This window comes from Pogona vitticeps, chromosome 4, assembly GCF_051106095.1.
Source record: "Pogona vitticeps strain Pit_001003342236 chromosome 4, PviZW2.1, whole genome shotgun sequence".
Taxonomy (NCBI): Eukaryota; Metazoa; Chordata; class Lepidosauria; order Squamata; family Agamidae; genus Pogona; species Pogona vitticeps.
In genome coordinates, this window is record NC_135786.1 from 87,294,807 (window position 1) to 87,314,835 (window position 20,029).

General features: G+C 41.3%; 1 protein-coding gene across 1 annotated transcript in view; it reads right to left on the minus strand.

The window, feature by feature from the left end:
• Window positions 1–7,422, minus strand: part of LOC110079758 (vitellogenin-2) — a 47,689-nt gene extending 40,267 nt beyond the window's left edge. The window contains exons 1-5 of the mRNA XM_020795077.3: window positions 7,383–7,422; window positions 7,205–7,225; window positions 2,697–2,848; window positions 1,702–1,953; window positions 141–302 (exon numbers count right to left, since the gene is read on the minus strand). Coding sequence (XP_020650736.3) covers window positions 141–302; window positions 1,702–1,953; window positions 2,697–2,848; window positions 7,205–7,225; window positions 7,383–7,422 — 627 coding nt within the window. The remainder of the gene's footprint in view (window positions 1–140; window positions 303–1,701; window positions 1,954–2,696; window positions 2,849–7,204; window positions 7,226–7,382) is intronic.
• Between the last annotated feature and the right edge of the window lie 12,607 nt (window positions 7,423–20,029).

Below are 20,029 nucleotides of genomic sequence, written 5' to 3' on the forward strand. Positions count from 1 at the left end.
TAATGCTGCCAATCTGGAGAAATTACTTTTTTGAACTACAGCTCCCAGATACTAGTCTTGCTAAGAAGAGGATTCTTGTACTGTAGTTAGAAACTCAATCCCCTGCCACAAGTTCCAGCAACACAGTTAAAGCTCCTTACCACTGGACATGTTGGACAGGGCCTGATATAGGCCATTCCAATGTTTTTCACAACTTCAGCTGTGCAGTTCTGGAGGTCTTTGGTTCGAGAAACAGTGAATTTGTTCTTGTTCTTGTCTTTCTGGATAAAGTACTTGGTGAGGCAAGTGCCTTTGATTCCTACCTGCAAAAGTCAATGGAACTTAAGTAAATCACAACATCTAAGGTCTGAAATATCAGAAAATCACAACTATCCCTGTAGGAAAGTTATATTCTCCACAAATCTGCCTCCCTGCATCCCCTGTTAAATCGCATTATTCAAACTTTATTTGCAGTAAGGAGAAATAAGGAATGAACAAAGCATGCTAAGTGTAGTTGCCTCAAGAGTCCAAAACACCAAAAATGCTGAGCCAGGTCATATCACAAGGGGGAAGTCATCTGATGCTGAACCTGTGTGTTAGGGGCCAGATACCTATCAGTGGTTAATCCCTGCATACAGGAAATTGCATATGTTGTGGCAGCAAACCACCTATCATTCATGAGCTGCTGGTTGCATTTAGCTCAAATAAAATAGCATTGTCCCAAAATGCATTTCTAATGCATTTTATTGCTTGCTACTTCTAGTAATGGGAACAGGTAATGCCTTGTTTGGAAAGCCTAACAATAAAAGAGTGAATTATTATTTATGATAACAGTTCCAAATTCTGATGGGAACAACAGTAAAAAATAAAGTATTGTGGCCAAGGTATGGTCTACAGGCATAGAATACTTGGGCATTCTTGGGATAAACTGGTTTTCAGAATTGGGGTTTGGGCAGAATGAGTACATTTGTTCACAAAGCCTATGATACATATTCTCAAGGACTAACTCCCACAGCAAGCATTTTGCTTTCATCTCCAAGATCTGAAATTTCACCAATCATCAGATTTGGAACTGGTGAAAAGTAGTTTCCATAGATAGATAGGCTCCTGCCTAGTTTTAGCTGGTTGGTGGGTTTCCCGGATTATACTGTTCTGCAAGAGCCATGTTAAATGTAACTGTACAGATCCCCAATGGAAAACACTTCCCTGCAGGAACATGGAAAAATCCCGGTGCAGCTCATTTTATCAGATAATCACACGTGAATATATCTCTATTTGTCTACATGCTAGCAAGCAGAATCAGCATTAGCTTCCCAAAGAAATACATGCACATGTGATCCTCTCACATGATAATCTGTACAAATGGTTTCCACTATTGTTCACGGAAGGGCCTTGAATGTAAGAAATGCCTATCTAGCACATTGGTTTTGGCACTTTCTAATCCAGAGACCACAACAAAAGCTGATACAGTAGAGACTATCAATTAAGAGCAGGTTGCTGGGAGGTTGATGGCCCATACATAACTTCTAACCTGTCATTTATCAAAAATCACAGACAGGACTTAAGTGATGTCCCACATCCTTTAAAACAACAGTCTGCTACTGGTTGATAGAAAACCCAACTGAACCCTTTAAGGTGGTGTGCCTGAGAAGTCATTTATGAAATCCAGAACTGTATTATTTGTATTTTAGAAACTAAATGAAAAATAAATAAATCTCAAACCTCTTGAAGTTCATACACATTCTGTGATTCCTCTATGGTCAGCTGCAGCAAATTCAGGATGCCCCTTATTATATTTACACACATAACAGAGACATCTTCAGGGGCATGAATGTTTATGATTTGACCTTTTTTGTATTCAAACGTATATACTCGGGTAAAACATAGACCAATCCTCTCAGTGACTCTTGATGCTTTGGTGAAAGGATCCTTGCGCCAGATACCACTGAAGTCTTCCAACTGAGGAGAGAGCACCTAAGAAAACATACAGGTGAAGATTTAAGTTCAATTAGAATATTTCTACCTAGTGAGGGAGAATCATACAGGGAAATGATGGGTCAAAATGGAACTTACCACTGTGCTATCAACAACAAAGAAACTATGGCTAACTTAAAGACAAACATGCTTCACTTAGTACAGTGGTGCCTCACTAGACAGTTACCCCGCATGACAGTTTTTTCGCTAGACATTGGCTTTTTGCGATCACTATAACGATTCGCAAAACAGTGATTCCTATGGGGGAATTTCGCTGGACAATGTTTGGTCGCTGCTTTGCAAACCGATTTTCACTAGACGATGATTTTGATAGCTCCCTCTGCGCTCGCAAACAGGTGTTTTCGGGACCTAAGGTTCGCAAGAAGCGATTTAAACAGTTGATCGGCAGTTCGCAAAGCGGCTTTCCTATGGCCAATCTTCGCTAGACAACGATGATTCTTCCCCATTGGAACGCATTAAACAGGTTTCGATGCATTCCAATGGGAAAATGCTTTTCGCTAGACAATGATTTCGCTAAACAGCAATTTCAGTGGAACGGATTATCATCGTCTAGCGAGGCACCACTGTATATGCTTTTATGAAATACAGTCTGCTTTATCAGATAGATGATAGTATTTTCTCCGTAATAATTCATTATAACTATCTATCTCTAGAAAATTTCAAAAAGAAAGTTATCTTGATAGTTCTTAATAACTAAAATTAGTAATTATTGTAGTAGCTACCTTAAGAACATGAAGTTCCTGGGACACTCTGCTGATCTTTACTTGACATGTCATTTTTAAACCACTCTTTGCTGAAGTGCCCTTTTCAAATCCATTCAAAATGAGTCCCTTGTAGCTGTACAGGTAGCTTTTGGTATCAGCAAACCTTGGCACTGTTAAAAGGGAGGAAAGTATAACTATGCATATAAAAAACTGCAGCAATGTTTTTTCCATTATTGTTATTAGATGCTCTATGATCAAGGAAAAATTAAAACTATTTTATATGAAAAAAATCAGTGACAAATGGCTAAATGACAGCACAGCAATTTAAGGGAATTGTTGTTAGTGACAAGGATTAAAATAATTTCAACTACAATTAGAATATCTAACGACAAATTTTAAAAAACTCTAAAATGATCCACATAGAGTTAAAATTCAGTAAGACATCATCATGAGCTATAGAGATTAAAATGCAATTATAAATTATCTTATAAATGTTTGAAGAAGTTTGTCTGGAAAGATCTACAGAGGAGTAAAAGCTAAAAACACGAAGCACTACAGTGGAACTACTGAATTCTCAGTTTAAATACTACTTCAGAATTGGTTCACCCCAAGCCCCACTTGGACACACTGGTAATTTTAAGAACGCTAGCTCTAGACATTTGCTGGACTCTTCTGTAAAGTCTGTCATGTAAATTGCCCTGCGAGGTCCTTTCCCTCTGGCCTCATACTCAATAGTTCATTCATTCAACTATGAATCAATATTTTTAAAAAACGTGGCTGACGATATATGTTATGAGCCCTTGTCTTACAAACAATGTAGTCTAAGAATGCTGTTGTGTTAACAGTAGTAGCTGGATGCATGTCATTGTGAAATCAATATCACCAAACTTCCAAACATGGATTTCCATTACCATCTGAGAAGATATGTCTACTGGGTTGAGTGATTGCTTTCTGAAATGGATGTCCTCACTGAAAGCTGAAAATGAAAAGTCTTCACCTGATGCTTAAGCTACAGTAAAAGCACCTGTTAAAACTTTTTGTAGAGGTTTTCCCACAACCAGGAGGCCAACACTGAAAAGGCCTTCTGCTTTCAAGCCACCTTCCAAATATCTGATCAGAGTAGGGCTTCATCTAGTGATTTCTGGCCTAACAAGTACAACATATGGGAAGAAGCTATCTTTTGGATATCAAATTACCATGCCATTCAGAGAAAATAAAAAAACTTGCTGTAAATAAGGATAGGTTCAGCCTGTGCTGGATGGGGTTACGCTCCCTATGAAAATACAGGTGCACAGCTTGAGGTTGCTCCTGGATTCCTCTCTAAGCCTGGATGCCAAGATTTTCAGTGGTGGCCAGGAGCACCTTTGCACAATTAAAACTAGTGTGCCAGCTGTGCCCATTGCTTGAGAGGTCTCATCTGGCCATGGTGACATATGCCCCGGGTACATCTTGTTTGGATTACTGTAACACACGCTACATGGTGCTGCCTCTAGAAAGTGTTCAGAAACTTCAGAGGGTCCAAAATGCCACAGCCAGATTGTTAACTGGGCCTGGTTGCAGGGAACATGTAACACCCCGTTAGAATAGCTCCATTAGCTGCCAATCTGTTTCCAGGCTCAATTTAAAGTGCTGGTTTTAACCTATAAAGTCCTAAACGACTTGAGTCCAAGCTATCTAAAAAGACTGCATCCCCCTCTATGAGCCTGCCCGAGCATTAAGATCATCAGAGGAGGCCTTTCTCTCAGTCCCACCACCATCACAGATGCATTTGGTGGGGACACAGGAGAGGGCCTTCTCTGTTGCTGCTCCCAGACTCTGGAACTCCCTCCCACAGGAAGCTAGGTTAGCTCTAGGTTTGCTGTCCTTCCGCAAGCAGGCAAGGACCTTTCTCTTTAGTGAGAGGAAAAGCCCATCTGAGAGGAGTTTTGTGCTCTGTTGCTTTTAAAAATTTTTAGTACTAATTTTATTTACCATTTTAATAGGATGCTTGTTTAATTCTTCTTTAATATTTGTACACATTGTTTTTTAGCTTTTGCATATTGTCCTTTTAATGAAGTGAGCTGCATTGGGTCCTTTCAAGGAGAAAGGCAGGGTAAAAACATTTTAAATAAATAAATAGATAGATTCTAGAAACAGATTTGGTGCCGTATGAAGAGAGTAAGTACTGAATGCCAAGCCCAGAACCTATGATGCACTAACTGAATTTTTATTGAGAACATTTAAAACAAAACAAGGAGAAAAGAACAAAACAACTGAGAAAGCACTAAAATAAAGCTAAACAGATAATAATATCACTAGCCAAGTGGGACAAAAACAGAGAAAAGAAAAACAGAAGAGAACAGAACAAACAAAAAAAAGAGAATAGAGAAGGGGGAAAAAAGCTGGAAGAAAATGTATTCGCGAAGACTTTCACGGCCGGGATCTAATGGTTGTTGTGGGTTTTTCAGGTTCTTTCGCCGTGTTCTGAAGGTTGTTCTTCCTAACGTTTCTCCAGTCTCTGTGGCCGGCATCTTCAGAGGACAGGAGTAGCACGCTGTGCTCTGGTGCAGTTAGTTGGAGAGTTGGGTATTTATAGCTGTGGGTTAGCTTTTGTCCTATTCAGGAGATGGGTGATAATGGTGATCAGTGTGTTTTTGTTGTGGGTCTATTGTTGTGATAAGGAGGAGAGATTATCTGTCACTGTGCTTGATGGGTGTCGTTAGCTGGTCTTTTGTGTGTAGGGATCACCAGTCCTTGTGGCTGGGTAGAGTTTGTGACCTTTTGCAGGCTGTATTTTTCAGTGTTGGGAGCCAAGTTTATTTTAAACTTTCTTCTTTTTTGTTGAAACTCTGCTGATGTTTGTGGATTTCAATGGCTTCCCTGTGCAGTCTAACATAATGATTGCTGGTGTTGTCCAGTATTTCAGTATTTTGAAATAGAATTTCATGCCCAGTTTGTTTTAGGGCATGTTCAACTACTGCCGATTTTTCCGGTTGTTTTAGTCTGCAGTGTCTCTCATGTTCCTTGATTCTGGTGTGGATGCTTCATTTTGTGGTTCCAATATATACCTGGCCACAACTGCAAGGTATCTGGTATACTCCTGCAGTGGTGAGGGGGTCCCTTCTGTCTTTTGCTGACCGTAACATCTGTTGTATTTTTGTGGTGGACTTGAATAATGTTTGTAGGTTGTGTTTTTTCAAAAGTTTCTCCATGCGGTCCGTGACCCCTTTGATGTGTGGCAGAAATTCTTTATTTGTGGGTGGCTGTATTTCTTCTTCAGTGTTGTTTTCTTGGTTTGATGGCTCTTGTGATTTCATTTTTGGAATAGCCATTTTTCTGTAGGGCCCAATTCAGATGGTTGAGTTCGGTCCTGAGAAATTCAGATGAGGTTTGTCCAATGTGGGTCTGTAGGAGGGTGGCTAGGTATTTGGCTAAGTCATATGTTGGGGAGCCAATGGCACTTACAAATTGAAGAAGAAAAACAGCCACCCACAAATAAAGTATTTCTGCCATACATCAAGATGCCGGCCACAGAGACTGGTGAAACATTAGGAAGAACAACCTTCAGAACACAGCCAAAGAACCCGAAAAACCCCACAACAACCACTGGAAGACAATATTTATATAGAAACTTCTGTGAAAGTATTTCAGATATCTAAAAATATATCAATGCATAACTGTCATCTATAAGCCATAAATTCATCTGTCAATGTCACAAGGTCTTCTCTCTATTGAGTTATTGGATGTGAAGGCAGAGATGCATGACTATTGTTGTCAATCTTCCCTCCTGTGAAATTTCTCCCCTGACTAGCTCTCTCATAAATCTGAAATAGCATTCCTTTTAAAAGCCCTTTATATATATATAAAAAAATCATTCGAATCTGCTCTTATTTCTGTACCAGATTTCTTTTTCATGAGGTCCTGCAGTTTTTGTCCCACTCAAACTCGTGGTTTATTTTTCCCATTCCTTTGTACCCAGGATGAAGTTTAGTGCATTGGTGCTTCCCATATTCAATGATGCTCATGATGGGAGCATCCCAGTCAGAAACTTTTAGATTCTCTGTTTATGAAAACCAGACTAGATTTTCTTAAAAGACTGAAGCAAGCAATACCTCCTTGCCATACCTTCTTACATTGGGATCGCTGAAAAAAACCAGTTGTTCTTTCTTTAAGGATTAAATGTGTTGATTTAAGAACTCTTCTGCAAAGAGCCCAGATTAGCATCACACCAGCAGTCAAAGGAGAACAACAGAGCTCCAGTGTCATATACAGTGGAGAGATAGGGAGATGGAAGAAGTCAAGGTAGAAGAGGGGGAAATGCTGGATGGCTGAGGAAGAAAGGGTACAAGTGGAGGCGGAGAAATAAATCTGGACACAGCAATTATAAGATGCAGGATAAAAAAAATGAAGGGAAACAAAACATGACAGATGGCATTTCTGGAAAACCCTGTGATACAAATTTAAAATAATTAAAATCTGCAGAGAATTTCTAAAATTAGTAATGGCTGCTATAAAAATAAGACTCCAAACATAAGAATTTTACTTACCAGGATCATTTTTCTGGCACCCTGTATGTGGGGGAAAGGATACAGTTTGTAAGTAGAAAGTATTTGGATTTCAAGTTATAACAGAGTCATGTAATGGGATGGTGGCAGGGAGGGGAAAAATATACTGTATATAACTTCCCAGTTCCCAGGTCAATGACACTGGATGTAAGAAGCTTACCCACAAAGGTGAGGAGCAATGCAAAAACGATTCCCCTCATGATGCAGGTGAATGCAAAAACTTTCGGGGAAGAACACCACTTTTATACGCAATAAATTATTAACAAGGATTTGCTGCTAGGGGGGAGGAGTTACTGAGTTATCAACTTCTAATCTTTACTCAAACATGCTTCAGGCATCAATATTGGCTTTTGGTTTCCTAAAGAGGAAAATACTTTTTGGTGCTATCCTCGCAAACAGTCGACTGTCAGGATGCCTTTTCAACCACCACTACCCCCAACTATCTGACTATTTCATTTTCACCATTTGGGCTGTGTAGCTGTCATCACTTCACCTGAATTCACTGATGGCATATAAAAGGGGGATTTGCAATAATTGGTAGTTGTACAGAATGCTTCTGTCAGATGTTCCTGGGGGACATTTTGCATTACACCCCTCTTCCCTTTTGCTCGGTCTTCCATTTCTCTTCTCCCCGCTGGAAATAACTGGCAGCCTGTAGTTCATGAGTACTCTTTCTCACCAAGCTGTTTTTATGTATTTGGGATCTCCAAAGGGTTCCTCCAATATAATATAATATAATATAATATAATATAATATAATATAATATAATATAATATAATATAATGTAATGTAATGTAATGTAATGTAATGTAATGTAATGTAATATAAACCAGAGGTCCCCAACCCCCGGTCTGCGGTCCTGTGCCGGTCCATTGCCTGAGCTGGATTGGGCCGCAAAGACAGACCTCCCGCCCCCCCCACGCACTCACCCCCACACAGCTGATTTGTGCATGCATGCACACTCCAGCGTGCCCATGTGAGCGCCGTTCTACTGTTTGCACACGTACATAAGCGCAAGCGTGCACAGACAAGCATCCTGCTGCCGTTTGCGTAAGCGCATAACCATGTGCGTGCCTGCACAAGCGCCGCTCTGCCATTTGTGCATGCACATGATTATGCATGTGCCCGTACAAGCACCACACTGCTGTTTGCCCATGCGCATGAGTGCACACTCATTTGTGCGATAGCGCATGCACTTGTTCATGCATGCGTATGAGCGCAGGATGTGCCCCACCTTCCCCAGCCAGTCCACAGGGTGAAAAAGGTTGGGAACCACTGATATAAATTAAGCCACGCAGTTAAGGCAGGTTGTTTTTCAACCTCTCTCTCTCCCTCCCTCCCTCTCTGTGCAATGTTCTTCCAAGTATATATGTTTGTTTCAATTTAGCTACTGAACTGTCCTCATAATTCTGCCTTTACTATTTGTGTATATAGCTATTTGAAGTATAAATACTGACCAATTTCTTCAATAATTTTATTCAAAGATCCTTGTGCAACAAAATATTTACTCTGGAAAGGGCTGGTGGGTGGCCATGGTGAACTAGGTGGTTTTGAAACTTTTGCACTTGGCAAGGTTATTTCGACCTGACATACATAGCACAAACTCTTATCTGTGTTGATTAATGGTTGTCGCAAGATGGAGACCTCATCCAGGGTTATGTAATATTCCTTCGTTTTCTATTCAGGCCTAGGGTTGCTAGGTCAGCGGTATCCCATTCCCTAATATTTCATGGCCCAAATGAGACAGCAGGCAGTGGACTGTTATAATGTCACAGAGCTGCAACAGGTAAGTGTTGGGAATGGCCTAACTACCTCTTGGCCAGCTGACTATGGAAATGAGCAGATGGCATTTCATCCCCTGCCTTGCTCCAAACTGCATGGTGAACTATCCCCTGGCTTTCTCTCTAGTTCCCTGCCCTTACTCCTGAGTTTTTAGTGTGCCGATGCTGTATGAGTACAAGACACACACAAACACCTTTGTGCTGGTGCCAGCTAAAATGGGTGGAATAAGGTCCCTCGGGCTGAAAGACAAAAATCAAACTTTATTCTCCTTCAGTGCCTCTAGCCTTGAGATTTGGCTCCATCCTCACCCTGAGGCCTGAAGAAGGACAGCGATTCCCTATGCTTCTTTAGGTCTCTCTTCTCTGAGAGAAGAGCATATTGACATGGAATGGGAAGAAATGCATAGAATGCATTAAAAACTGATAAGAAGTGAACTACATGTTTCTACCTTATTGAAATATTACCAGGCCAAAGAATTTCAAGACGTTTGAGAATAATAAAGAACTAAACATGTATAGAGAGAAGGATGAATTTATGCGCAAGTAGAATGCCATTCTTAACAAATACTCTCAGCATCTTGTGATGTTGATTATTGACATGTCATCTAGGGTCAACATAGAGTTAAAGAAGACTTTGAATGAACAGATGGAGAAATAGAAATAACATCTAACTCAAGAGAAAGAACAGAAATTGGCTACTCTCGAAAAAGAACTCATGAATTTTTATGAGGTACTGAAACCATTTAAATGCAAGAAACTTCTCAGAAATGGACTCTGCCTTCAAGGGAGTTTACCCTTGGCAATACAAAATATCTAAGAAGTTGTCTTATTAGCTGGAAGCAAACTCCACAGCTTCATACAAAGACTGGGAGTCTGCAGGAGATGGGAGCAGTGATGCTGGGAACACACAGGCATCGTCTATTCTGGAGCTAAGAGAAAGATGCAAGAAATGGAACAGATTGTGCCACACCACCAAAACCAGAAAGAGAGCTATCAAGGCAGCATCTACCCCAATCTGATTTACCAGAAGTCAATGGTAGTAAATCTTTGCCATAGAGATCTACTGTATTTGCCGGCGTACAAGATGACTTTTTGGGCCCAAAACCATGCCTCCAAGTGGGGGGGGTCATCTTGTACGCCGGGTGCACTGAATGATGCGGGGCTGCACTGGCCGGGGACAAAGGCAGGCAGGCGGGCAGGCAGGCAGGCAGGCAGTCGGTCTATATGGAGAGAGGGAAGCACAGCTTGCCACGCCTGAGTGGCCAGAGCCAGCCGCCGGGCTGCCCGCCGCCCCGCACCGCTGCAGCTGAGCCAGCCGCGTGCTCGCTCGCCCTCCCCCGCCCATTTCCCTTTTCCTCCTCCTCCTCCTCCTCCTCAGCCTCTTGCCTTCTTCCTCTCCATCTCACTGCTGAGCCAGCGCGCTCACTCACCCGCCCCCACCCGTTTCCCTTTTCCTCCTCCTCCTCCTCCTCCTCCTCCTCTTCAGTCTCTTGCTCTTCCTCGCCCTCTCGCTGCCATGCCTGAGCCGCCGCCGGGCTGCCCGCTGCCCCGCGCCGCTGAGCCAGCCGCGTGCTCGCTTGTCCGCCACCCCCCCGTTTCCCCTCTTCCTCCTCCTCCTGTTGGGGGGGGTCGTCTTATATGGCCGGTCGCCTTGTGCGCCGGCAAATATGGTAAATAAAATTGAAACACAGGTCTTTTGTGCCTATGTCCCAGCGTGATCCCACACAACTAAGACATTTTTAAAGAAACATTAAATTACGGCAGTATTTTGGAAAGTCAGTAGGTCTACAGACTTGCTGTAGTTATCCCAAATACTGCAGATTATAAACAAGAAATTTAAAGACAATTGGCCGATAGATCATTTTATGGGCTATGCCGTCATAATCCCACCTATTATTAGAGATCAAGATCACTGGGGAGGAAAGTTTAAATCTGGGCTATATCAGGAATGCAGAATATGCATTTCTACTGAATGTGAATCCCAGGGTATCTGTTTTCTACACTTTACCTGAAATTCATAAAGGTGCAAACTCTGTTGCAGAGAGTCATATTGTCTCTGGGTCAAATTTGGTTCTAGAGCTCCTGTCAGAATCTGTAGATTATTTTTTGAAACCTTTCATACCCAAAATTCCATTTATTTATTTAAAATATTTCTATCCAGACTTTCTCCTTAAAAAGAAGCCAAGGAAGCTTATGTCATTAAAAAAGAGAGAGCTAAAAACAGTAGGTATATAGGTATTAAAAACGAATTAAATAAGTATATCAAAAAGAGTAATGAAATCAATACTAAAACACACTTAAAACAACAGAGCACAACAATCTATTTAACACCCCCCCTCAGGCCACCAGTTATTAAGGAACCCCCTATATGCAAGACCCTCGGGACTTCATAAATCAATCAACTGGGATTTCTTGCAGTAGAAGAGCAGGATATTTGGCTTATTATGGGCATACCCCAGGAAGAGGCTTTACTGACTATGAGAGATATTCTGAACAAGAGAACAGAAAAACATCTGACTATCTTACATTCTTTAGCAGAGTCAGATTTTAAAAACAATTATCTTAAATTTGACAATAAATTCTATAGGCAGATTAGGAGAGCTGCTATAACCCCAGAAATAGCAAATCTTTATATGGAGTAATTTGAAAGAACGGTGGCTTCCACCAAGAATCCTTTTACAAACCATCTGGAAAATTGGTTTAGAGATGTATTAGTGTTTGCAATATGGAGGGGTAGTAAAAAGGATCTAAGAATTTTTTGTTCAAGTGGATAAACTCCATCAATATGAACATCCAATTGAATACTCACTATCACCATAAAGAAATACATGTTTAGGCCTAACTGTAAAAAAAGAAGGATGTAAAGTATGCACAATAATTTACAGAAAATCATCCAATTGTGATGCATAACTTAGATCTGAGAGCTCTCATCCTAGATTATCAAGGTGTATTTTGCCATATGACCAGTTTCTAAGAATTAAAAGGAAAACTTTTGGGGGGATTCAAAGCTACTCAAAAGCCAGCTAAGAGATAAGGATTACTTCAAACATATTACAGTCGTGCCTCGCTTTACGATTGCCCCGCATTATGATAAACCCGCATTATGACGATCTTTTTGCAATCGCAATTGCGATTGCAAAATGATGGTCTGAATAGGGGTTTTTTGCTTTGCGATGATCGGTTCCCTGCTTCGGGAACCGATTCTTTGCAAAACGACGATTTTCGGACAGCTGATCGGCAGTTTCAAAATGGCCGCCGGGTAAATAAAATGGCTCCCCACTGTTTTCTGGGACGGATTCCTCGCTGCCCAGGCACAAAAAATGGCCGCTCTATGGAGGATCTTTGCTGGACTGTGAGTTTCCCTCCCATTGGAACGCATTGAAGGGGTCTCAATGTGTTTCAATGGGCTTTTTATTTTCGCATTATGACATTTTTGTTCTACAGTGATTTCGCTGGAACGAATTAACGTCATAATGCGAGGCGAAAACAGCTTCACCAAGGCCATTGTTCTGCATGTGTACTGTCCTAATTTAAAAAAGGCTTTTTGACTTTTGATTTTATTACGAACAAGTTACATGGTAGCTTTAAAAAGTATTGGTGTATTTTGAAAAATATAGATTGTTGCCAAGAGAGATGATGTCTGGTTTCTTTTTCAGAAAATATTGGAGTATTTTAATCAGAAGTGTGTTCAGGAAAAGACAACAGAGACCCCTTAACTTCTTGGCTGGAAAAACATATCCACAGGCTCACTAATCTTGTGAACATTGCATTAATTGTCAATATACATAACAGTGACTAAGCTTGTGGGTCATTTTAGTGGCAAGAGGTATAATCCATGAAAATTTACCACTTATAACACCAACTGGGTTACATATGCCATCAGATGCCTCTGCTACAAATTCTCTATGTAAAAAAAACACCTAGGAACTTTTAAATACAGTACATACAGGGGAGTTTCTTGGGAGCTTTAGGAATAAAAGATAAGAAAACTCTCTAGTCAATCATTTCAAGGAAAAGAACCATTCTGTAAAGGAGTGACAGTTTCGAGCTACAGACGCTGTCCACACAAACAATGATAATGCTGTGTTGAAAAAGGAGATTGACTGGATACTGAGACTAGGCACACCAGCTCCTCAAAGTTTAAATGAAGTAGACTTTCTCCCTTTTCTTTAGTAGTGCCACTTGTTGCATACATTCCCCAGGCATTGCAGGCTAGTAGTCTGTGGATTAATCAAAGTCACCCTGAACAACCACTGCAGAGAAATACCATCTGCATTATAAATAATGGACCTTTGTTTCGTTATGTCATGAGTTGTCTATTGGAGCTAGGCAGGAGGAGGATGAGATTCAATATATACCACAGATTAAGGAAATATAAAATATACAGTAATGGCTAAATTTGTGAATTAAATATGATTGATAATATGTTTGATTAATGGACTCATTATGAACAATATATATTCAATTTTCAAATGGTTGTACATGATGTAATGTAAAAATGCAGAAATGGTCATACGTTGGCTCTTGTTGTTTTATTTTGTTTTCTTTGTATAACCATTGAAGAAGGCCCCATAAATCACTCACCCTGAAACACATTGGGCATTTTAAAACTGTAATCAGGTTATATATTTTTACACATTCTAAACCATTTGCTGTCATGTCAGAAGCTTTGTAATTATTTGTAATTATCCTGTTGTGATTGGATTCTTGTTTTAAACTAAACAGTTCCTCTTCTTTTACCTGATTGACCACTGGAGACACAATATCTTTAGCAGAACGTTTAATCTCTTTAGGAAGGGAGGGGTGTACAATAACTTTGGTAGGTCCAATGAGACCATTAGCCATAGGCGAACCAGTCCACAGTACAGGCAGTCCAGTCCACATTGTATTTTCTTTCAGCACAGAGATGTTCCAAATCTCTCCTGGTTGGTTGGCTTCCTCAGAGGATTGCTCCTTACTGTGCAAATTATCCTGCAGCAAGAGTGACGTGCCCAATCTCCTTCGTGAGGTATCTCCCCAGTAGGGATAGGGTCTGGGCCACCCTCTTCCAAGGACCCTTCCCCATCGGGTAGACATACACTGTCCATTCTAATGGGTCTAACTTCCCCAACTGGACTTCTATCCCAGGCGTCCCACGTCCATGTGTGGTTCTGCCACCTCTCTCACTCTCTCTTTCCTCTCTTTTTGGGAACATATATGTCCAGTTGGGGAAGTTAGACCCATTAGAATGGACAGTGTATGTCTACCCGATGGGGAAGGGTCCTTGGAAGAGGGTGGCCCAGACCCTATCCCTACTGGGGAGATACCTCTTCCTTTTCTTGTCCCCCGCTACCTTGTTCCTTCTCCTCCTCCTCCTCCTCTGTCGCTATCCACTGTTCTGAACCTCAGCTCCTCTGTCTTGCCTCCTTTTACTCTAACCCCATAGACACTTCTGTCATTGGCTGTTCTACTCCCGCTTTTTCCTCCTGGCTTGATCTTCCTCTAGAGTTAGGTCTTGAATCGCCTTGCGTACAGCACTCAACACGTTGTCAATTCTCTCCACCGGAGACGATTGAGGGGACGGCTTACTTTCAGGTTTGACCATGTGTGACAAGGTCCATCTTTGGCCAGGGGGGGTTGTGTAGTAAAGGCGGGAAAAAGGCGCGGGGGCGAGTCCATTTCTTGTGAAACAACAACTTTATTTGAATGTACACTTAACTCCACAGGATCAAACGGATCCTTTAACACTTCATCAAATAACAAGGTGTATCTTTTTGCCTTTACAACAGGTGGGTTCATCTCTTCCCCTACCAGGGGGCCAGGCCGAATCGTTCGCGATCCGTTAACGGTCTTAGGGGCGCACTCCACACGGCACATATGGTCCCACAACAGGGATGGCGGGCCCAATCCCCCTCTGGAGGCTTATGTTGGAATTCTGGGCCCAGGCAGATAACTGTCCGGCCCCCACCAGGGTAGCTCACCGGGAAAACTGAGACCCTCCATTCCAGGGGCTCATATGCCCTACCGCGTCCGCTGGGTAAAGAAGGCTCCGGCAACAGTCCTCCCTCTTTCTTTACATTCGGGAAGCCTTGGGCCAAGTCCGCTTGACTCCTCACGTCCGTTAGCCAATCGGTCTGCACCCCCCTGTTCATGCATCTGCCCAGCTCGTCTTCCCCGACCCAACTAAATTCCCGCGCATTTGATCCTTCCCCCTTCACCTCCTCCCACATGATCAGGTCCAGTTCGGCTCCTCCCTCATCAACCAGGCACACTTCCCTTGGTCTCCTTTGTGGCTCTTCCTCACTTTCTATCTCCACTAAAATCCCTTTTGCACAACCACTCTCTTCTTTCGGGTTTTCTTCTTCTGAGGACGGCACACTCTGACCTACACCTTCACACCATCTTAATCGGTTCCTTTTCACACCTGTCTTTTAAATTAGTTAACCAAATAATTTCTAAAGATCTTGAGCCTAAACAAGACTAATACCCTTTGTGTAGATGAGCATGGCCAAAAGACTCAGTAAAATACCTTTTGGAACAAGTATCTGCCTTATTTACAACCCTGTAACTATTTTCTCAGAAAATTCCAGAACATTCAGAGTCAATTATTATCTTTTATGCCTTAAATGGCTTGGGTTCTGGACAATCTCAGTTCTGGATCCCCCAGTCCTTTTGCACCAACTTGCCCACAACTTAAGTTCCAGGAGAGACTGTAAAGGCTTACTTTCACTTCACAGTAGAGAAAACCATTTTGTGGAGTTTATTGTATGTGGTGGCAGTTAATACTTAGAGTAGGATTCTCCTCTCTCCCATCAAGTCACTTTGAACTTTGACTTGTCTCAAACTCTTCTTACAGATGGAACAGAAAATGATAAAAGTCATTTTAACGTGGTACCACTGTTCTATATGTGATTTTTAAAAAGTAAAGTCATTCACACATTATTGTTGTAGAGAACGTGCTTCCTAATGCCACTGGCATACATATTTGGATATCTTCTGTGATATTAATTTGAGTCAAACTTCACACCTTCTTCCTGAAACACCGCAGAACATTCTTTTAAAAGTTTTGATGCTATTTGTATTGCTTAAAGCCAAGGATGAGGAAGCTGCAGGCCAACCAAGAAAATGGTTGAACTACAGCTCCCATAATCCCTATTAGCCATGCCACCTGCACTCAAAGCAGGCAGAATCCAGTAACATCTAGTGGGGGCGGGTTCTTCATTCCTGCTTTAAAACATTTCCTGACAAAATATTTACAGCACAGCAAATGTGATGTTACTCATTTTCTCTGCAAGATCCTGATGTACAAATAAGATGCTTGATGTCACATTTCACCAGCACACATCATTGGAGAGAAAATTATTATTGCCCTAATTTGTGGAGTCATAGCAATGTAGAGTGCTGTCTGTCCAAGGGTCAAAACAGTCTATTGGATCATGCTGATAATGAATAATTCCTTGTCTTTGCCTTATTATGACCAGATTTGGAAAGTGTGTCCATTTTAGCTATAGAAATCCAGAAGCTGTAGTCCAGAAACATGGATTTACACACACACACACACACACACACACACTCCCCCTCTTACTTTACATTCCACGAACCCATCCTTCAAACTTTGCCATAAAATGTTAGTTCTTTTCAGGTGTTTAGCCTGAAAGTGTGTAGTGCTTAAAGGATGATGTCCACAGGGAAGCATATGTAACCTCTGCCTTTCATGTCCACATTCAACCTGAAAGTCCTGCAGATCTTAGTGTGTTTAGTATGTCTCCATAAATGATATAAAGACGTTTACCAACATTTCCATGACCAGCAGCCTTTTGGGGTGAAATTGAGATATTGGGCAAGGGGGAGGTTGTAATGGTGGGCAGGCCTTGCCTGCATCATGACCACCCTCTGAGGCCTTTGTGCTTTCACACTGAACTCCTGAACAAGGGTTCTATCAATCCACACTTAACAAGCTGGACTTAAGGCTAAGCCAGACTTTGAAAGTAACCAGTTACAAGGGACATAGCTATCTGTAACCAGTTGTTATTATGGTGACAACAAGGGAACTGAAGTTACATGTCAAAAGTCATGCAGTGAGTAAAGCTACATACTCAGAGAAGTTTGCCTCAGACTGACACAAACTTCGATATCTTCAGTATCATTTAAATTAGCCAGCAGCATTCACACACAAATGTTAAATTATGCCGAGAAGGTGTGTTTCAAGCGTCCACATATCATACAGCCTCCTTTCCCCTCACCTTTCTCTGGCATAATCATCACTCTCTTACCCAACTTTATTTTCTTTTTAAAAAAAATTAACAAGGGAAATAGTGCTGAACAGACAAGATATGGTAAGCATTTGAATTAGTGCTATATCAGTGTAGTGGTATAGTGCTAACTTAGCAGGAAAAGTTTTTTTAAAAACTATTAACAAACTGCATGGCAGTTGTTGTCTTTCCAATGTGAGCAGCAGGCAGGCAAAAGGAGTAAGGTTCACACTCTCGTGCCAGGTCCCACTCTTTGCATGATCACTGATGTCATCTGGACACTCCTAGCAATTAGGCATGGCATATCCATGAACTGCAGCTTCCCAAAAAACTGTAGGAATCTGTGCAGCCAAAGCAATCAGATGTTTTCATGTTCTTACAACTAATACATTGAAACACTGGCAGCCATTTTTGTCCTGTGTAGAAGACACTGGAAACTGCCCCAAAAGACCAATATAAACAACAAGCCCAAAGCAAGAAAAAACAATGCAAGTGGAAATGCTACAAAAAGCACAGAATCTGCCAGGCAAACAAAGTACACCACATACTATGTCAAAAGATTGGCTGTACTGATGATTAGCACTAACAGTGTGTACATGACAGAATAAATATTGAAAAGAACAGTGAGGAATATAGCACAAGCAGCAGGACAAATAATTAATTGCTCTCTAAGTTACATTATTGCATCAATAACTAGCATTTTATACTTCGTTTTAAATGTTACTCTTAAAGGTATTTGAGTACATTTTTAGAAAATATTTCTCATCTTTTAAAAATTTTATGCCATTCTTTTACAAAGTCTAAGGTTCTTTATGTCAAAGAAAGCTAAGGAGTAATATAACAGGCACCACAACAAACTACTGTTTAAACCCTGTTAATAAGTAACAAAAACAATTACTTGTCAAACAATACAATAGATTATTTTAAAAAATTAGGACATTTTGTATCCAATTGTTAAGTGCAGTCAGCATAAACAAGGACAAGTCTCCAGTTTTCACTTTGAAGTCACATGGAAGAAGAAGGGAAAGGAAGGACATGCTACGTCCATATCTGCAATGCATTCTATGGTTTAGAAAAGGGACCTCAAACTTTCTGAACAATTGGGCACATTTGGAGCCTTGTGAAAGTAGTATGGAGATTCCTATGAAGTGAATGTCATGAGGAAACAAATAGAAGGCAAACTGAGTCAAGTAACTTGGCCAAGAAGGTTGTACTCATTTTCTTGGCCAAGTTATATAGGATCTGTGGATCAAACTAACATTGTGCATTTCCTGCAAGTAACCTGTTCCTCTTTGATGGAATTTCCTCAGAGATATGTGGCTCACCAGCCGAAATGACAAGCTATACCTGCATTTATTTTCCAGTGACAAAATAGAAACTAAGGCATGATAAATGCAAAATATGTGAATAAGGAAAATAATGTGCTGTGACAAAAGAGTCATTTTTCACCTCTTAAATGAGCACCAGTTCTAAATATGTATGCTTTACAATATCTAGTTTAATGCTGAGCCTCAAATGTATAGTCTCCTTTTGGCTCCTAACAAAGCCCAATAAGATATTCATTTCACAGCAGGCAAACTGACAATCTGGAAGGAACACAAACATAGGTAGATGTCGTGGATGCCATTCTATCCCTTCAGTGCTGCTTGGAGTCTGTGCTGCAATGGATGCAGGAAAATGGGCTGAGGCTGAACCCGGACAAGACGGCGGTCCTGAGGGTGGGTGGCCCCATCATCAGAGGTCTGGAAAACTCTCTCTCATTTGGGGGGGTGACTCTTACAGCAAAGAATGAGGTTCGCAGCTTGGGAATCCATCTGGACCCAGCGCTCACCATGGAAACTCAGGCTGTGTCCCTGTCTTGATGTTGGGCCACTCAACACCTTGGTACATGCACTTGTAATCTCGAGATTAGACCACTGTAATGGGCTCTATATGGGGCTACCTTTGAGGCTGATGCGGAAACTCCAGATGGTGCAGAATGCGGCGGCTAGACTCCTTAGTGGAGTGAGAAAATATCATCATATCTCTCCCACTCTGGCCGCTTTGCACTGGCTGCCCATTTGGTTCTGTGTCAACTTCAAAGTTTTAATGCTTATGTATAAAGCCCTAAATGGTTTAGGGCCTTGATACTTGGCAGAACGCCGACTCCCACCAATATCTACCCATATCACCCAATCGAGTCAGGAGGTGAGGTTGAGGAGCCTGATACCAAGGGAAGCCCAGAAGGAAAAAATAAGAAACTGGGCCTTCTCAGCGGTAGCTCCTTGCCTCTGGAATAACCTTCCTCCAGAGATTCATGCGGCCCCTTTGCTGTTCATCTTTAAAAACCAACTGAAAACTTGGATGTTTAGGCAGGCCTTCTCTCCAGTTAACACCTGATTTTTTTTCTTCCTCTTTTTTCCTTATTTTTCCATCTTGAACAACTTTATTTGTATTTAAAATATTGTTATATTTTAAATTGTTATTATATATGTTGGAAGCCGCCCAGAGTAAGTCGATTGACTAGATGGGCAGGGTATAAATGCAATCGATCGACCAACCGACCGACCAACAGACAGACAGACAGACAGACAGACAAACAGATAGATCAACAAAAATACACTGCCACACCCCACCAAAAAAATCTCAAAGAGAAGAAGAAATTGAGGCACAAAAGGCAATAAATATAATATCAAAGCAATGAAGTCCATGCTTTGTTTTATTTATTTGAATCATTTGCTTATCACCTTTCTGCACACCTTTCTGCTCCCAAGGGATTTACAATAGACTAGGTAAAGGTTCCCTTTGACAATTTG